Source organism: Talpa occidentalis, unplaced genomic scaffold (genome assembly GCF_014898055.3).
Source record: "Talpa occidentalis isolate TD23 unplaced genomic scaffold, MPIMG_talOcc4v2.1 talOcc4.3, whole genome shotgun sequence".
NCBI lineage: Eukaryota > Metazoa > Chordata > Mammalia > Eulipotyphla > Talpidae > Talpa > Talpa occidentalis.
The window spans coordinates 98858616-98875954 of record NW_023603184.1 but is presented as its reverse complement, the minus strand read 5'-3'; the positions used below and the strand labels follow the sequence as shown (position 1 = coordinate 98875954).

At 33.8% G+C, this 17339-nt stretch overlaps 1 protein-coding gene across 1 annotated transcript in view; it reads right to left on the bottom strand.

Moving 5' to 3' along the window:
- Window positions 1–17339, bottom strand: part of XIRP2 (xin actin binding repeat containing 2) — a 495477-nt gene that overhangs the window by 44497 nt on the left and 433641 nt on the right. The window contains exons 7-8 of the mRNA XM_037523459.2: window positions 8644–8804; window positions 2491–2628 (exon numbers count right to left, since the gene is read on the bottom strand). Coding sequence (XP_037379356.2) covers window positions 2491–2628; window positions 8644–8804 — 299 coding nt within the window. The remainder of the gene's footprint in view (window positions 1–2490; window positions 2629–8643; window positions 8805–17339) is intronic.

The window sequence follows — 17339 nt, the reverse complement described above, 5'->3', positions numbered from 1 at the left end:
AAAAAAGGAAAAAAATATAATAGTGATGATACTTAGTTATTTTAAACAAAAACTTGTACTTGATGGGCCAGGCACAGTCTTAAGCACTTTAAATATACAAATTATTTAATCCTGTTAATGAGCTTATCATCAGGTGGCTACTATTATAATTTCACTTTGTAACTGAGGAAATTTCCTAGACCCAAGGGCTCTGACTTGTTTCTGTGCTGTTAGCCACTATACTTGGGACATATTGTGAGCCTTTACTTAAGTGGAACTTTCTTAACAATGGGTTCTAGAGAGGGAGGGAGGGAGAGGCTGGAGGTGGGAGAAGAGGGGAGCACAGGGAGAGAGAGAAAGAGAGAATATCTTGATTCACTGCATTTGCCAATTTCCTTGATATAAATATCCTCCCTATGATTGATTTGAAGCTATTAACATGATATCATGTGGTCTGCAAAATTCCCCCAAAGTTTAATAATTGGAGAGATGGTATAAGCTAGCCAGCTGTTTTAGTACATCATTGGAGATTATATGATACTTCCCTTCACACTATTGCATTTTTGCGACTCTAGAATGTTCCTTTTGGTTTAAGCCATTTTTAGTTGAGTTTTTGGTCTCTGCAATATTAAAGAGTCCTAAGTGATTCAAGTTCATGCCTAATGAAATACTTTCACAGAAATTAGTCTTTGTCATCTAGACTTCCACAATAACCTCATTTGATGGACAAATTACTCACCAGTTTCACCATCTAACTCATCAGAAACAGAAGTTTAAGGGGGTTATGAATTTGGTTTGACAGACCCAGTACAAAATAAAGATGTAGAATTTTATGGTGATGATGACAGCAGAGCATTAAAATAGGTACAGATCCTTTCTAAAGATGGGCCTGAGTAACCACCCAAGCCACACACCTGTGAAGGTGACCCTGGATCTCTGTCATTCAGCTGGTAAGTGGCAGAGATGCAATGTGAACTCAAAATCTACATGTTTAATAGTGCTTACACTCTGTCACACTGCTTCCCTGTGAAATAAAATATCTATAAATGCATTGTCTATACCTATGTAGAATTTTTCACTTAAATTATTAATGATAAATATATTTTTTGGTTTTGGTCAATTTCAAGAACATATACCTATGTTGCAGCAATTATATATTAGATCACAAGTATATTCAACCTTAATTTCTTATTTGCATGGCTTTCTTTTTAAAAAAAAATATTTATTTATGCATATAAGATCTGAAGTGTAGACCAGAGGTTGGGGGTGGGGGGAGTGAGAGGATTCAGCAAAGAAAGTAGGGGGCAGAACAGCCAGATCTATTGAAATACACTGCTAAATAGCATTAAAAATTAAAAAAAAAAAAGAAATACACTGCTGAGGGGAGCAGCGGGCGAGGCAGGAGAGGTCTGCTGTGCCATGTGGGTTGCTCCCTGGCTGGGGATCAAACTCATGCTGTAGCACCTGGCGATAGCTTGATAGTGCTGTGTCTTTAATCCCTGTGCCACCAGGGGGTTCCCTACATGGTTTTCTTTAGGTAAAATTAAATCTTACCATAAATTGAGCTACCTATATTGCACATTTTTAACCTTTCAGACCAAGTCAGAAAAAAAATACTATTTTCATGTATTAGATTTTTAATCACTCTGATATACTCCACTATCACTATCATACATACAACCAGTTGCCTTATTTTTCTTAAAACTTAGGGAACTAAATATCCTAAGGAATTTTATAAAAATAAAATACCTATGTTTATCTCCCACTACAAACATTTCAGAAACACCTCAATATTTTTTTCCTCATTAAAATATGAACCAGAGTATAGTTGTTTAGAGTGCAATTACTATTTTACAAAGTTATCAGGCTTAATCTAATGAATTTTATTACTTATATATTCACATTCAAAAATCATTATATACCTTGATACTATTTGCTGATATTTGATAATGGGGTAATGAAATGAAAAAAATTTTTAATCTAAGATAACATTTAGAAGTTGCATCATGCATTTTATGTAACATCTGATTCTACTGCTCAGTTTTTGATGATTTTAAAGAAATAGAAAATTCATCACAATAATCAGCTGAATAATGCTTCAGATTTAAATTATGCAAGCAACCAGCAATTTATCATGAACAGATAGTTTATCATGTATTATAAGCTAGAAGTAGAGGCTTAATATAAACACTGTTCTCAATATTTCTATTTACCTGCTGACTAACTTAGGCTATTTAATTTTCATATATGTTTGAAGTATTGGAAACTGAGATGAAATACATTCCAGCATGGTTTTCTAGGAATGTGAATACATGCTCCAAGTAAGAAAAAACAATAAATGATAAGCTTTAAAGATTATTTTCCAAAATATTTTAAAAGCATACTTTTTGTTTATAGTAAGTAATGACAAAAAAGTACAGCACCCAAGGGGGGAAGGTGAGTTCTGCATTGGCACTGAAATGTGAGCATTTCAACCAAGTGTAATTTACCCATTAGGTATAGCAGAATTACCTTTGTAGATACATTCTCATGCTGGTATTGATACTGAGAAAGGGCTTTGCGGGAAGCAGTAGTTTTGTCCATCTCGAACTGTCTCTTCACTCTAGCCAAACCACCCGGCACTGTGCAGGTCTCTGATTCCTTCATCATCTAAGATGATTTAAGAAAAAGGAAAATTTAGTTTTACATTTACTCAGGATGAGTTTCTTGGTGATTTTTAAAAAATGCTTGATCATGATTGAAGGATGGTATATTAAAAAGATATTAACATGCACAGTAGGCCTTTATAGAAAACCATAATAACTTCTCTATGTTATTTTCTCATTTATCAGTCTTTGGATGTAAACTCTGAAGACTTCAAAATACTGAGTTAATTCTCTTTATTTCACATAGATTTTGATATCTGGAGACTAGGCCTATTAGAATATATTACTCTCATACTACAAAGATTAGTAGAAATTAGAATAATGGATTCAATTTTAATCTACAATAAGGTTGTCACTAAAATTCCAAATCTCTATACAGGCAACACATTATTAAGAATATTAAAAACATTTGACTCATTGCAATATGTGTTTAAATCATTAAGGATGAACAAAATAACCTCAGGGTATCTCATACAAAAATACTAATATCGGAAATAATAACAGCTATTTAATACATCATGTTGGGTGAATTGTTATGTATTTACCAATATTTTGTGATTGGTAATGTTTTTCCATCTTCTGTGAGGTATGGGCATATCCTCATTTTAAAACGAGGAAATTGAGGTTTGGGAGAAGTAAGGCAGATGTTAAATTCCCATAACTAGGTTATAGGTATGGATCTGGAATTAGAACCCAGATTTCTGTTCAAATCATAGTATGTGTATTAATCATTACCCTTCAAGAACAAGCATAAAAAAAGAAGATATGATTCTCCAGGACTAACACTCAGCTTTTAGAATTGGTGTGTGAGAATCAGAGGAGAGGGGGAGTTTAAGGTGAGCAGAATTCTAGCCCATCACTGGCATTTTATAGATGAGAAAGTCTTTTTCAATAAGTATCATTTGGAGCCACTTGAAAAATACTGAGGAGTCTTGTCAGATCTTATGCTCCTGTGGAAGTGCAATAATTCAAGGGCTTTGGTTTTGATGATTCAGCACACTCTGGGCCTAGCAGGCACTCAAACCCGAATGGGCTGACAACACTCAAGCAAACAGGCCTCATGCCAACCTGCCCTCCTCCATGTCCCTTAATACCAGGAGGAAAACCAGCAACACTTCAAATCATAGGAGATCTCCTGTGGTCTGGTCCGGTCCTGACATAACCCTAGAAGCCTTGAGCCCTGAAAGTAACTAGATACCAGTGAACTGAGGTTCCCATATCAAGGACTGGACTCATAGAGTCCCAGAATCTTTACTCCTAATATAGTTTCTAAAACTGATTCTACCACAATTACATCTTGGGGTTCCCCATACTCCAAAATATTACAGACTGAATTAAAATGCAGGTTGTCCAAATTACTAGTAAAAATTCAACTGGTTTATGAAGTTCACCTTTCCCCAATTACATGAACTATAAATATTTAAGAATATTCACATTGGCTTTATGGGAAGAAGAGATAAAAATGTATACTGGTATGTACTAGATACATATTATATGAACTTCTGCAACAAACTTCAAATGTGAATTCTGATTAGTAACTGTCATATGATACATGTTAAGGCTATAACAAACAATAGCATCTCTTAAAATTTAAAATAAAGAAGGGTGAATTAAGTCCACAGTATTTCTTTTAACTCCCTCTTCCATTTTTTTTAAAGATTTATTTATTTATTTATACAAACACTGGGTATAGTCAGAAGTGCAGGAAGGTGAGAGAATTCAGCAGAGCCAGAGAGGGGAACAGAACAGGCAGACCGACGAAATAAACTGCTGAGGGAGCAGCTGGCGGCAGGAGAGGTCTGCGCGCCATGTGGGACCCTCTCCGGGTGGCCGGGGATTGAACCGGCGCTGCAGAGGCTGCGGGCAGCTTCGCAACCCAGCGCTCAACCGCTGCGCCACCGGGGAGGCCCTCCCTCTTCCATTTAATTTACATAAATTACCTTCTCAGATTGATCACATAGAGATAATATATGTATTAAGTTACAGAGATTAAGGTAAGTATTTTTAAGAAGAACCTTCCTCTTTCTAACAATTATAAAACAATGTCTGAATCATGTGCAAATTAACCTGGTAAACATTCAATAATTATATTAATAATATAATTACATTAATATAATATAATTAATTATATTATTATATAAATAATATAAATAATATAATATTATTAATTATTATATAAATATATAAATATAAATATATAAATAATATAAATATAAATTATTATATAAATAATATAATATAATATAATAAATAATATAAATAATTATATTATATTAATAATTATATTATATTAATGATTAGATGCTTTCCTAGTAAGTTAATTTTTAAAGATATTGTTTCTAGACTGAACATCTGCCTCCCATCTACCAAATGGAATAAAAATACAGATATATACCATTGATTTTCTTTAGTATTGTAATTTGGAATCAGGCCACATTCAGAAATGCCTGTAGTTAATTATTTTTACTAGTAGCACTACCACTATTCTAGTCCCCCGATGCTAGTTACCCTGTGCTGCTGCTGACTCACCTACATGGGCAAGTCCTTTGAGTTATAGTTATGTGAGGATGATCAGGTTTCCTTGTTCAGTCCAGCTTGTAAATGAAGTTGTGCACATGTGAGATATAGGGCACGGTCAAGCAGCACTTGCTGGCCATGAACTGGAGTGATACTTGCTTTCCCAGATGAAGATTCCTTGACTTTGCCTAGTTTAGCACCAACTACTACCATTCCCAAATAACATGCTTTATTGTAAATGACCATGTAACTAAGATTACTTTGCACTGAAACTTTTAATGCTTATCCTTTTAGCCTATTTTTTTTAATTCTTGGACTCAGAAACAAGACTTCGGATCTAATGGATATGACAAAAATAATTAGTTTATTAACAAGTTAATTTAAATGCCTATCACAGAACCAGCCTATCTAGTATATTTTATATTTTAATAAGTTACTTTAAATATCTAACATTTTGATGCTAAACCTAGGTAAAGATATTACATAATCATCAACTTCCTTTATGAACAACTGTCCATAGGCTCTAATGATAGAAGTAAGACTATTTATCCACGATTGCCAAGTCATGGAACCAACCTAAGTGCCTAACACTGGATGAGTAGATAAAGAAATTATGTATATATGCAATGGAATACTATTCAGCTATTAGAAAAGATGAAATAATGACTTTTGGGACAAAAATGGATGGACCTTGAGGTGAAGTAACTCCTGACCAGGTACAACAAAAACAGTTCTTAGACTGAAAAATAAACTGGTTATCAGACAGAAGTGGGGGCAGAAGAGGGTGTTGGAAGGGGTGGGGAGTGAAGGGTAGGGAGGGAGGAGAGTATAGGGGAAGGAGAGGGAAAAGGCATTGGTACAAGAAGTTTGCTGAAGGGTGAGTGAAGCATGTGCACATATGGAGGAGTAATAATGTAACCCCAAAGATATAAAATATGTAAATAACTAACAAATCAATTAAAAAACTCAGATATATACAATGTTGTATCCTGGATTGGATCATGACATTAGATTAAAATAATAATTTAGATTTTGGCTTTAATCTTAAAAACTTGGACGAGAGTTCCTAAACCTCAGATTTATTTCCTATAAACTGGGAATAACAATAGATCTCGGGCCTCCCCAGTGGTGCAGCGGTTGAGCGCTGGGTTGCGAAGCTACCCGCAGCCTCTGCAGTGCCAGTTCGATCCCCAGCCGCCGGGCGAGGGTCCCACATGGCGTGCAGACCTCTCCTGCCGCCCACTGCGCCCCTCAGCAGTGTATTTCGTCAGTCTGCCTGTTCTGCTCTCTGCTCTGGCTCTAGTGAATTCTCTCACCCTCCTGCACTTCTGTCTGTACCCAGTGCTTGTATAAATACATAAATAAATCTTTTTTTTTTAAAGAACTCCTTCTTAAAGAACAAAACAAAACAATAGATCTCTTGTGAATGTCAAACATGGTAAAGGAAATACAACTGCAGAGCATAGAATCTGGCACTTTAATTTGTTTTTAAACAAAAGTTACCTCCCCCTTCTTTCCTACCAGGCTCCTAGGGGGCTTCTGCAGATGGCAGCCTTTTCATGGGCATGACTTTCATTAGGTTCAACCGAATGGCATCTGGCTGAGTCTATGACAATGATTACCTGATTATTGTCATCTATCTCAATGTCACTGAAATATATTGGAATCAGTTTGGGGTTGAATCAGACCCAGTGGCTTTCAGATTTTGCACTTAAAATATTTGGTTTAGTCTTGTAGATAAATGATTTTAAAAATTATTTTCAAAATTGTAGCATTTGATGCAACTGATTAAATGAGGAAGTTATTTTACTTTTCTTTAGACAACAACCAACCAACATTTCTCTGAGATAATATATATATATATTCCCTTTTTTTTTTTCTCATATCTGCTTAGGGCCAAATCATACAGTGGGGCATATACTGGGCCAAAGATGCTTTCTTGATGTAAGATGTCAGTTGAATACAGTTAAAAGAGCACTGGTGTCAAACTAAGGAATCTAGCTTTGTCACTAATTATTTGCATAATCTCCCTTTAATCACTACCCTTAATTTCTATTTGTCTGTAAATGGATAGGAAAGGATTATTACATTTCAAATATGTGTGTGTGTGTGTGTGTGTGTGTTTGTGGAGAGAGAGCAGGAGAGGCAGGAAGAGACCGAGAGACAGAGACTATCTTAAGAACAGAAATCCTTTTAAAAAATTTTGTATCAAATGGTGAGATAATTTTGTTTCCTATGTGCCCAGTTTAAATATTCTCTTTTATAAATTCAAATCATGGCTATATAAATTTGTTTAATGGTATGTCCTCTAGTGCTGTAAAGATAATAGTTTTCCTAAATAAAATGCTGTTTACTAAATAACCACTCTTTAACTGAGTATTTTCAAAATCAACTAGTTTCCTCATGAATAATTTCTTGTTTGGAATATTAATTTACAGAAAAAATCCTTAATGATCCAGCAGGGGGTGCTATTTAAGAAGCCAGGAAGCACTGGAGTGATAGTATTTGTTTTGTAGTGATCTATTTTATTTCTCTGCATTCATTCGAAATCTATGCTGCATTTAAAATGTGTTTTAATGACTATGTAAAAACTTAAATGTCATCTAGAAGTGCAATATTGTTAATGAGTTTGGCACAGTCTTGTCCTTAAGTGATTTGTAAAAAAGAATGTTAAAAGCAGCTATTTTAGAGTACCACCCTTTTAGGTTATTCTTTCTTTTTTGGTTAAATAAACAACTTTACTAATTTGAAGATCATAATTATAAAATAATATCTTTAAATTCCATTAAGCTATAAAGCTGCTACTAATAAAATGACTCATCAAATCCTGTGGATTGAAGGTCAAAGAATATGGAACCCAACAAACTTTATTGAATATGACTTTATTATACATTGGCTCTAAAATTTGGTGGTCTTACTTGAATCCTGCTGTTTCCTATAATCATAATTGGTTTAGCAGAGTGCCTACATTGCTAATCTCTCTCATTTCTATGTTGATTAAGCTACTCCTAATGGATTTAGTGCATACAGAGAAACGAGAAAAGCAAAAGAAATTAACTGCCAGTGAATTCAAATGAATATGAGACTGAGGAGGGCAGCAAGCAGACCCACATTATTAAAATTTGAAATTAATTCTCAACCTTCCCGAGGAGAATAGCTATAGGTTAAATGATAATGATGGCAATAATAACACATTTATACAGTGCCTTATGGCTTATATGTAAATTATCTCTTTGACTCTTCACCAAGACCCTCTGTAATAAATGGTTATTCCCATTTTTCGGCAAGGAAACTGAAGTTCAAAAAGAGTGAAGACAGTAGACCAAAATCACACAAGCTAATAATAAGTGGAAGATCCCCTGAGTTTGAGTCACACTATATCTGTGCCTTTTTTTTTAACTTTATCCAACTGCCCATCAAAATTATATACAATATAAGGAGGGCATGTGAAAGGCAGACAACAAGCACATTGCTTAATGCAAAACCATCAGGAGCAGCTTACATTGGCAGAGAAACTGCGACAGTCACCCCTGGAAACAGCTGCCTGGTATCTCGCCATCCGCTCCTTCAAGGACACCACCTCCTGGAGGTCTGACACACCCTCACTCTGCACAGCACAGTCTTTTGCAAATCCACTTGCAGGTTTATGAGGGCCAGCAGTCACTGAAAACAAATGTAGCATGCTCAGAAATATGTCAGGTATCTCGAAGAGGAAATATCATCACCTTATGAACAGTAAGGGCATTTAAAATATCCTTTCTTGTACAATAAACTGTAACATTTCATAATATTTTCAATGTTTCACAGTCACCCTCTTCAAGCTTTTAAGTAGTTACAAAATGCCAGTATATGAGCATACCTGGAAGTACAAATATTGTCCCTATCTGTTCTTACAATTATTCTGATGAGACAGTTATATATGAAGAGACACATAACATTAATAATGAACAATCCTAAAGCACTATGCATGGGATTTACGTTTAACATTTTAAGCTTCTTCAAGGCTTAGTATATAATAGCAGTTGTGAACAACTTCTGTTAGCCAGAAAAAAAAAATTTGTTAGAGTCTATGTTGTTTTCCATAGGGACTTTCTATTTAAGTAAACATTTCATGTACTTTAAATAAAATTGTAAATATATTTTATTTCACATGCTGTCAGAAAGGAACAAAAACAAAGGAATTGATATCTGTATTATAAGAATGTTATGATTAAACAACATTACTATATTCACGCTGTCAATTATTTTAAAATTCACCTGTTTTTCAAACTTCATATGCTTACAGAAGTATGCTCCTCCAGTTGATTCTGCTAGAGAGTCCCACAAACCCCTGAAAATCTTTCACATGCCTGATGAAAATATATCTTTACTTTTCCCATTGGATTATCTATCTGCACAGATGAATTCAGTTTATATTCAATTACACTCTTCTTTTTTGCTAATGATCACTATGGAGATTTTATTGAACATGAGCCCCCTAAAGTTTTCCACATTAAAATATAAATTTCATTTTGTATGTTATTGGTAAAGATGCTTTCTTTTCTTAATCATAGCAGAAAGTGAGCAGTATATTTTTGCTCACCCATACATATTTTTAATTTCCAAATATTTGATTTTTATCACTTTTTCATCTAGGAAATGCCCAAGATTGATAGTCAGGAAATCAGTTGCCTGAGTGTTAAAAAAATTTGGATTCTCTAGTCTTGTGGCCTTTTATTCTTTTTTTTTTTTTAAGATTTATTTATTTATACAAGCACTGGGTACAGTCAGAAGCGCGGGAGGGTGAGAGAATTCACCAGAGCCAGAGTGGGAAACAGAACAAGCAGATGGACTGAAATACACTGCTGAGGGGAGCAGCGGGCGCAGCAGGAGAGGTCTGCACGCCATGTGGGACCCTAGCCAGTGGCCGGGGATCGAACAGGCTTCACAGCCAGCACTCAACAACTGCACCACCAGGGGAGGCCCCTTGTGGCCTTTTATTCTGAATGGAAAACCACTACATTTTAATCTTTCTTTTTCTTTTTCTTTCTCTCTTTCCCTCCCTCTTTTCCCCTCACCATAAATTTGCCTGCTCGGGTAGGGCCATGGTATAGAAAACATACCTTTAACTAAGAAGTTGTGTGCATATTGTTTCTTAACCTCCTAAATTACTGACTAATTTCTTCATCTGAAAAACAAGGTGATGATTCCTGCCCTGTCTATTATAAGGAATTGCACCGATCTATACCTAACTTGATGCTGAGGATATCTGATGCAAATATTTAGTTTTGATAAGAGAGCCCTTTCCTTAGGCATGTGTGGGAAAGAAGAGAGAAACAGTGGTCACAAGACTTCATAATGTGCTGTCAGAAGATTTGGAAGCAACTGAGATTAGAGAACAGTGTGAAGTGAGCTTAGGATACCGTTAAAGAAAAAGGTGACATAGAAAAACAAATTAAGATACCACTGTCATAAAATATCTGTGGAAAAAGAGAACGGTGGAATCTGTAAGCATGCAAATCAGACAGAGGAGGAACATGCTATATATAAGCCTAAAGTGATCTGTGAAAAAGAGAGAGGAGAAAATGAAAGTTTCAGGTGAGTATTACTGTTGGAAGGCATTATAAATATTAATATCACAAATCACTGTAGTAGAAGTTACTTTCTCTAGGACTTAGAGGTAATTTATTTTGCAGATGAATAAACAAAACTTCAAAAAGTTCGATGAATTCTCCCATATCTCCAGAATTAATGGTGTAGCTGGGACTGGAATCCTTTAAACCCTAAATTTAGAATGTTTTCTTTACTGATAAGAAAATAATTGCCAATTCCTACATAATATTAATTCTTTGGGTAGTATAGTGAATCCTGTAAAAATAGTAAGAACATACAGGGAAGCACTTTGACAGAAAATAAAGCATTAAAAATGGTTATCAATACTATTAGATATCAAGGATAATGCTGCCTTTTATAAAAATACTGAAGTTTTTAGAGAAAAGATTCATATTATAATCTTTAATATAAAAAGTTATATGTTATTTATTTTCTTCAATCATATGTATGACTAAAGATCTCTTTTCTTGAGTTCTGAACATGTGTTTTTCTTCTATAACTGTTAAGAACTATGTAACTAAATCAATCAATTGATCACATTTGTCCAGGTAGCAAAATGCTATATATCTTCCTGAATTTGACTTTCTATGGAACATCCATGTTTAATTTAAGGTAAAAAAAATAAGAAACAGAGCATCATGTAAGGCAAAATATTCACTACTCTTTTATTGACCAATACGTCACATGCATATGACCAATCAGAACAATTGCTATATTTATCCTTCTATGTTTCCTCAGAAGTGATAAAAATAGTTTTAAGGTGTCAGATATAGAAAACAATGAGGGCTAGTTAATGCAATCAATACATTCTGGAATTTTCTCTTAATTTTATAATTTTTACTATAAAAGAATTCTTAGAAACGTGCATAGAAGAATATCAAAAGACATTTCAAAAGGGTCACTGCTACATTGTTATGAATTGTTCTAACTAGCTCTTCAGAAATTTCAAATATGAAATTTAGTGGTTTATAAAAATATGTTCTTAGAACATTAAGAAATGACAAAAACTACCCTTGTTTTCCAATAAACACATAATTATCAAAAAAAATCTTAAAATAGCAAGTTATAAATATGAACCTAAGATCTTTATAGAGTAATGATTTGGAAATAAAGATCAATGACTTGATACATCATACTAGGATCAGTGTGTTGTTCAAAAATTCTGTCAAAGTCAGAAAAATGTTTGACAGTATCTACTGTGTCAGGGTACATAAGGCCAAGTGCTTTGTCATAATGTTATTTATAAAGCAAAATTTAATCTCAGCACATTTTCTAATTTAAATATTTCTTTTTACTTTGGCACATTTCTAAACTGTAGTTGTGGATAAAGTTTTATGGAAAGGATGACCATATAACAGTAAAATGGGTGTAATGGGAAGAGAGACAGATATTAAACAACAGCTACTTTGAAACTGGTTTATAAAAATTTATGAATTATATTATTTGTTTTCCATTTTTTCTACCCAATGTGTATTATGTGGAAGTGTCTAGAATAAAATAAAAAATAATTTGACCTCTATTTCATAAAAAGAACATTTGCTAGTGTCTGAGCTGTCACTTAAAACAGAGACCTGACTGAAGTGAAATCAGGAAAAAAAATCAGGAAAGTTGTTATAAATGAGAAAATAACCAGGGAAATTAATGATTTTTACAATAATTAAATTATACATTGATGACAATAAGTAGAACAATATGTGGGGCCTCCCTGGTGGTGCAGGCGGTTAAGCTCTGCACTGTGAAGCAATCCGCAGCCTCTGCAGCACGAGCTCGATCCCTGGCCAGCCAGGGAGCAGCCCACATGGTGAGGCAGACCTCTGCTCTCTCACCAGCTGCTCCCCTCAGCAGTGTACTTCAGTCAATCTGCCTGTTCTGTTCCCCACTGTCTCCGGTGAATCCTCTTACCCCCCCGCATCTCTGGCCTGTGCCCCAGCTCTTGTATGCATAAATAAATAAATCTTAAAAAATAATAATAATAATATGTATTGCAGAGACAGGAATCATGAACATATTAAAAAGAATATGAAAGGAGGCAGCAGAGAAAGAATAGAGAGAAAAATACAAGCTATAAGATAATAACATTTCAGTGAGAAGATGAGGGAGTAGATAAAACAAATAAGCTATAATATAAGAGAAAACTGCTGAAAATAAAATGTGGACCTAGATTAGTCTATGATTATATTTATGAATCACAATCCAGGAAAAATAATTTTATAGCACCAACACATCAGCAAATCCTGGTAAAGCCTTTCAAATTCAAGGAAAATTCTGCAGCTATATAGACACATGAAGAATTTGGTGATAAAGAAAAGAAACTCATATGTCTTTAGATATTTTCTTTAAACACTGAACATTAAATGGAATTAAGAATTGTTTACTGGTTACTGGTTACCAAAATTTTAGTTTTGTAAACTATTGTCCATATGCATATAAGTTGGTACTAATGTGAGAAGGCAACCAAAAAAGCAATCAGCCCATGGAGCAAGGGTCAGCTAAAAAGAAAACAGAGGATTCTGATATAAAATATTTAAACAAGAAGCTAGAAATAAAATCAAATGTTACAGTCATAAAAATAAACTAAGGTCAAACTTCACACTGAAAAAAGACAAAGACAATGAAATCCAAAATATGTCTTTTCTGAGAAACAAACCTAAAATAAAACACAATTTAAAAAGAAAACATTGGGCGAAAACTATCACATGAATATACTGAAGAAAAGTCTTTTCTTACAAAGTAACATTGCAGACAAAGTGTATTAATAAGGATGATGGGGGCTATTCTCTAAAGTGAAAATATTATCCCACTATGAAGTTCTAAGAACTATGAGTCTTCACCCTGAGTAGCACAGTACGTACAAAGACCATCAGTAAGAAAAAGTATAAACGTATAAAGACCATCAGTAAGAAAAAGTAGAACGTTATAGAGATATAATTGCCATGGATGACACTGACCTATCTCCCTCCATCTTTGCCACATGAAATTCCAACAAGAAATGATTTGAGCTATAGAATTCATAAAATTTATATTACTATATTCATTTATTACTTTAAACAAGTATTGATTATCTGTAATAAGCATAAGACATGTGCATTATATTCCAGAGCTTTCAGTCTAGTTAGAGAGATTCAGGCAATTATACCCCAAGGCACATAGGCTTGCCTCAGGTGAGTTGGGAAGCTCTAGGGGAGGACATAATCCACATAACAGCTGTCAGGAAAGGCAGGCAGGAAGCGGATCTCAACACTGAAACATGGAAGAGCTGGCCACGGAATATATGAAAGAGAAAAAGATGCAGAAAGGCAAAGAAAGCAGTATTATCAACAAGGTTTGATGGGAAAACTGGGTAATAGATTTGAGGGAAACATGAGTTCCTCACCTGACTACATATGGTAAATGGAGTATTAGATAGACTAATGAGTGATTTTTAAATGATAAAAAGTCTTCAGTGAAGTAAATGTAATTCATAAAATTATTTCAATTGGACTTTTTAAGCACAAAACATTCAAATTAAAAACTCTTAAAATTTATAAGATGAATAAAACTGAAAAGGAGTAATTATAATAAATAGGTTGAAATATTAATCTTCATTAAAGAATACTGGTTAGAAAAAAGCTACTAACATTATTGAAAAATGGATAAAGTATTCAAGAGAATGATTTATAAGTTAAAAATAATAGTATATATGTATAAATTGCTTTTTATGTATCAGGCATTGATATATTTAATCCTCTCAATCACACCATAAGGTAGAGACTATTTAATATTTTTTATCTCCATTTTACAGATAAGGAAACAGAGACAAAGAAAGGTTACAACACTTGCTTAATGTGAGGTGACTGATGAGCTTCAGAGCTGGGAAGCAAAGCAGACAAAGAACAAACCCAAGCAATCACCTTTTATAGTAAACAGATGAAGGAAAATCCAAACAATGAGATACCTTTTCTGTTGTGAATACTCAGAAGGCATATACAATTAATACAATCTAAAGAATATTCATTAACAGCTAATCTAGTGTCTAACTATGAGTGAAAATAAAATATAAGGTTTTGAGTGTTAACCTGAAAAAATTAATGATTTTTTTCTTTGAATTTTTCTAAAAGCAATTGAAGAGGCCTTTATTTAGTTTGAACTAAAAGCCAGGCAGAGAGTGAGCTGAAGTGTTACAAGGAAGTCCACAGAGCTGACAGAGACGCAGACACCAGCTTTGGAAAGGCAAGCACACTTTTGGAGACACATCAATAGCCCCGCTATTATATTCTGTATGCATTGGAAAGAAGTCAACTGCTTATGACTCAGAAAATTGATTCAGAATTAAATGGGGGAGTGATGAACAAAATTCTATCAAACCTAAATATATGATATATAACCCAGCTCAGATTTGCGCATAGGATATCATACTGCTGGACATAATAAGGGCTCAGAGCCATTAGCATGAATAAATTTTCTGTAATTCTTAATATTTGCATTTCCCTCAGCTAATAATAAAATTCATCTTTTTTAAACACTCAGAATGCTACTACCGGGTCAAATTTGTAATCAATTTGAGTTTTATATATTTTACTCTCATTTGAATATTATAAAACTGAGAAGTAGATGGAGAATAAAATGAAAGAGGAAGTGTATAACACAATCTTGCATTAATTTACAGTTTTTTTAAAAAAACGAGAGAGAAAGGACGAAAAAGCAAAATGGTGGAAATTCTGTGACAGCACAAAAACTATATTGTGGTGTCCATCCAGCATATGGACAGAATGAATTAAATATCACTTTTTAAACTAATCTATGTTCCTTTTTCCCTAAAATGCTTTGTGGTATTATGTGTACCTTTATCATTTTCCCCAAATCCATCCACCCATCAGATTACTATGTTTTATATATTCACAAAAATAGGTATCTCAGTTTAATAAAAAGGATTATTACCCTTCTTCTAGTTTACTAGATACTGGGAGAAATCCTGTATATATCCAGTTGCTCACTAGAAGAAGATTCAACACTGATAAACACTTTATTGGTCCTGAAAAGATGTTTCTGCATTTATGCCCAGAATCTGTGAATGTGTCACTTTACCTGGTGAAGTTAGGATCTTGACTGAGAAAAATATCCTGGCTTATCGCCGTACATCCTACTGTAATCACAAGAGTCCTTAAGAGTTAAAGTCATAAAGGAGATGTGATGACAAAAGACCAAAGCAAGGGAAGGGGGGAGGAGATATTGTAGGGTGACTTTGAAATTGGAAGAAAGGTCCATGAGTCAAGGAATGAAGGTAGAAGCTGGAAAGGGCAAGAAAACATTCCTCACTAAAGCCCCATCCAACACCTTGATTATGGCCTAGTAGAATCCATTTTAAACAGTAATATAATAAATATAAATCCTTCAGAACAGTAATATAATAAATTGGTGCTATTGTAAGCTACTATGTGGCAATTTGTTACAGCAGCAATAGGAAGCTAGCACAAGAGTCCACTATGTACATACACACATCTGTTCAAGAGAGAAATCATTACATAGTAGATTCTTTGTATATTTCAGCTTCACCTCTGCCAAATGGCACAGATTTATTTACACAAGCCGACCCTGTGATGAAAACATCTTTGAAGTTATTCTTTATGCACCAAAGATGAAAAGTCTTCCTATAGAGAATACTCAGTTTAAACATCCATTTAAATTTTAATCTGAGCAACCGTACAGCCATTTTTAATTGCAAACATTCTAGTTATATAGACTCAGCCTGTTTTCTGCAGTTTCTATCATCTCACATATGCTCTGTACTAGAATAGTTATGAATGAACAGAATTTAAGTACATTAATATTGCTAGTTTGGGTATATTTGAAAATTTAATCATATTGCTGTTTAATATTTTTAAATTCATTGCTTAGTTTAAATAATTGGCCAGTTTAAAAAAATCAATAATTGAATAAAATGACTTAAATTTCTTTGAAATGGTGAAATAAATTAGAACCATTAAATGCCTGTAGATGATGCCTGTAGATGATTTTTACAGTATAAATCTCTTGTTGGACATCTTCCAAATACAACCAGACTTATACTGCATTATAACAATAACTACCTGATAATGAATATCAATTATATATTAATCTTTTTATAAGTATTATCCCACTAATTCTTATAACAACCTGATAAAGAGGTATTATTTCTATTTTTCTAATGAGGAAACTAACAATCAAAGTATAAACTCATATAGCAACTGACTAAAACGAATTGAGTTCAGATATTTATGAAAACAAGGTTTTTCAACTCTAAAGTCTCTTATGTAAGTATATTTTCATTAAACTATAAAATTTTATTACAAAGTAGAATTTTAAATAATGATATGAATCCTCCTTTCTGTTTCCTAAGTATACACAAATCCTTCCTAGACTTATTTTCAGTGTATCCAGGGGTAAATCAAACAGAAACCAGTGAGCTGAATTTCTATGGCTCCAAGTGACTTCTTCTTCATTCTTATAAACTTGAAGCATAGAATTAGAAATCAAAGCAAATTCTTCAGTTACATTTCTTTCATCACCATCGAGATCAACCTAGAGACTGTTAGGCACTGATCCTAGCACACAGGGAAAAGGACAAAACTATGAGAAGGAAAATGCAAA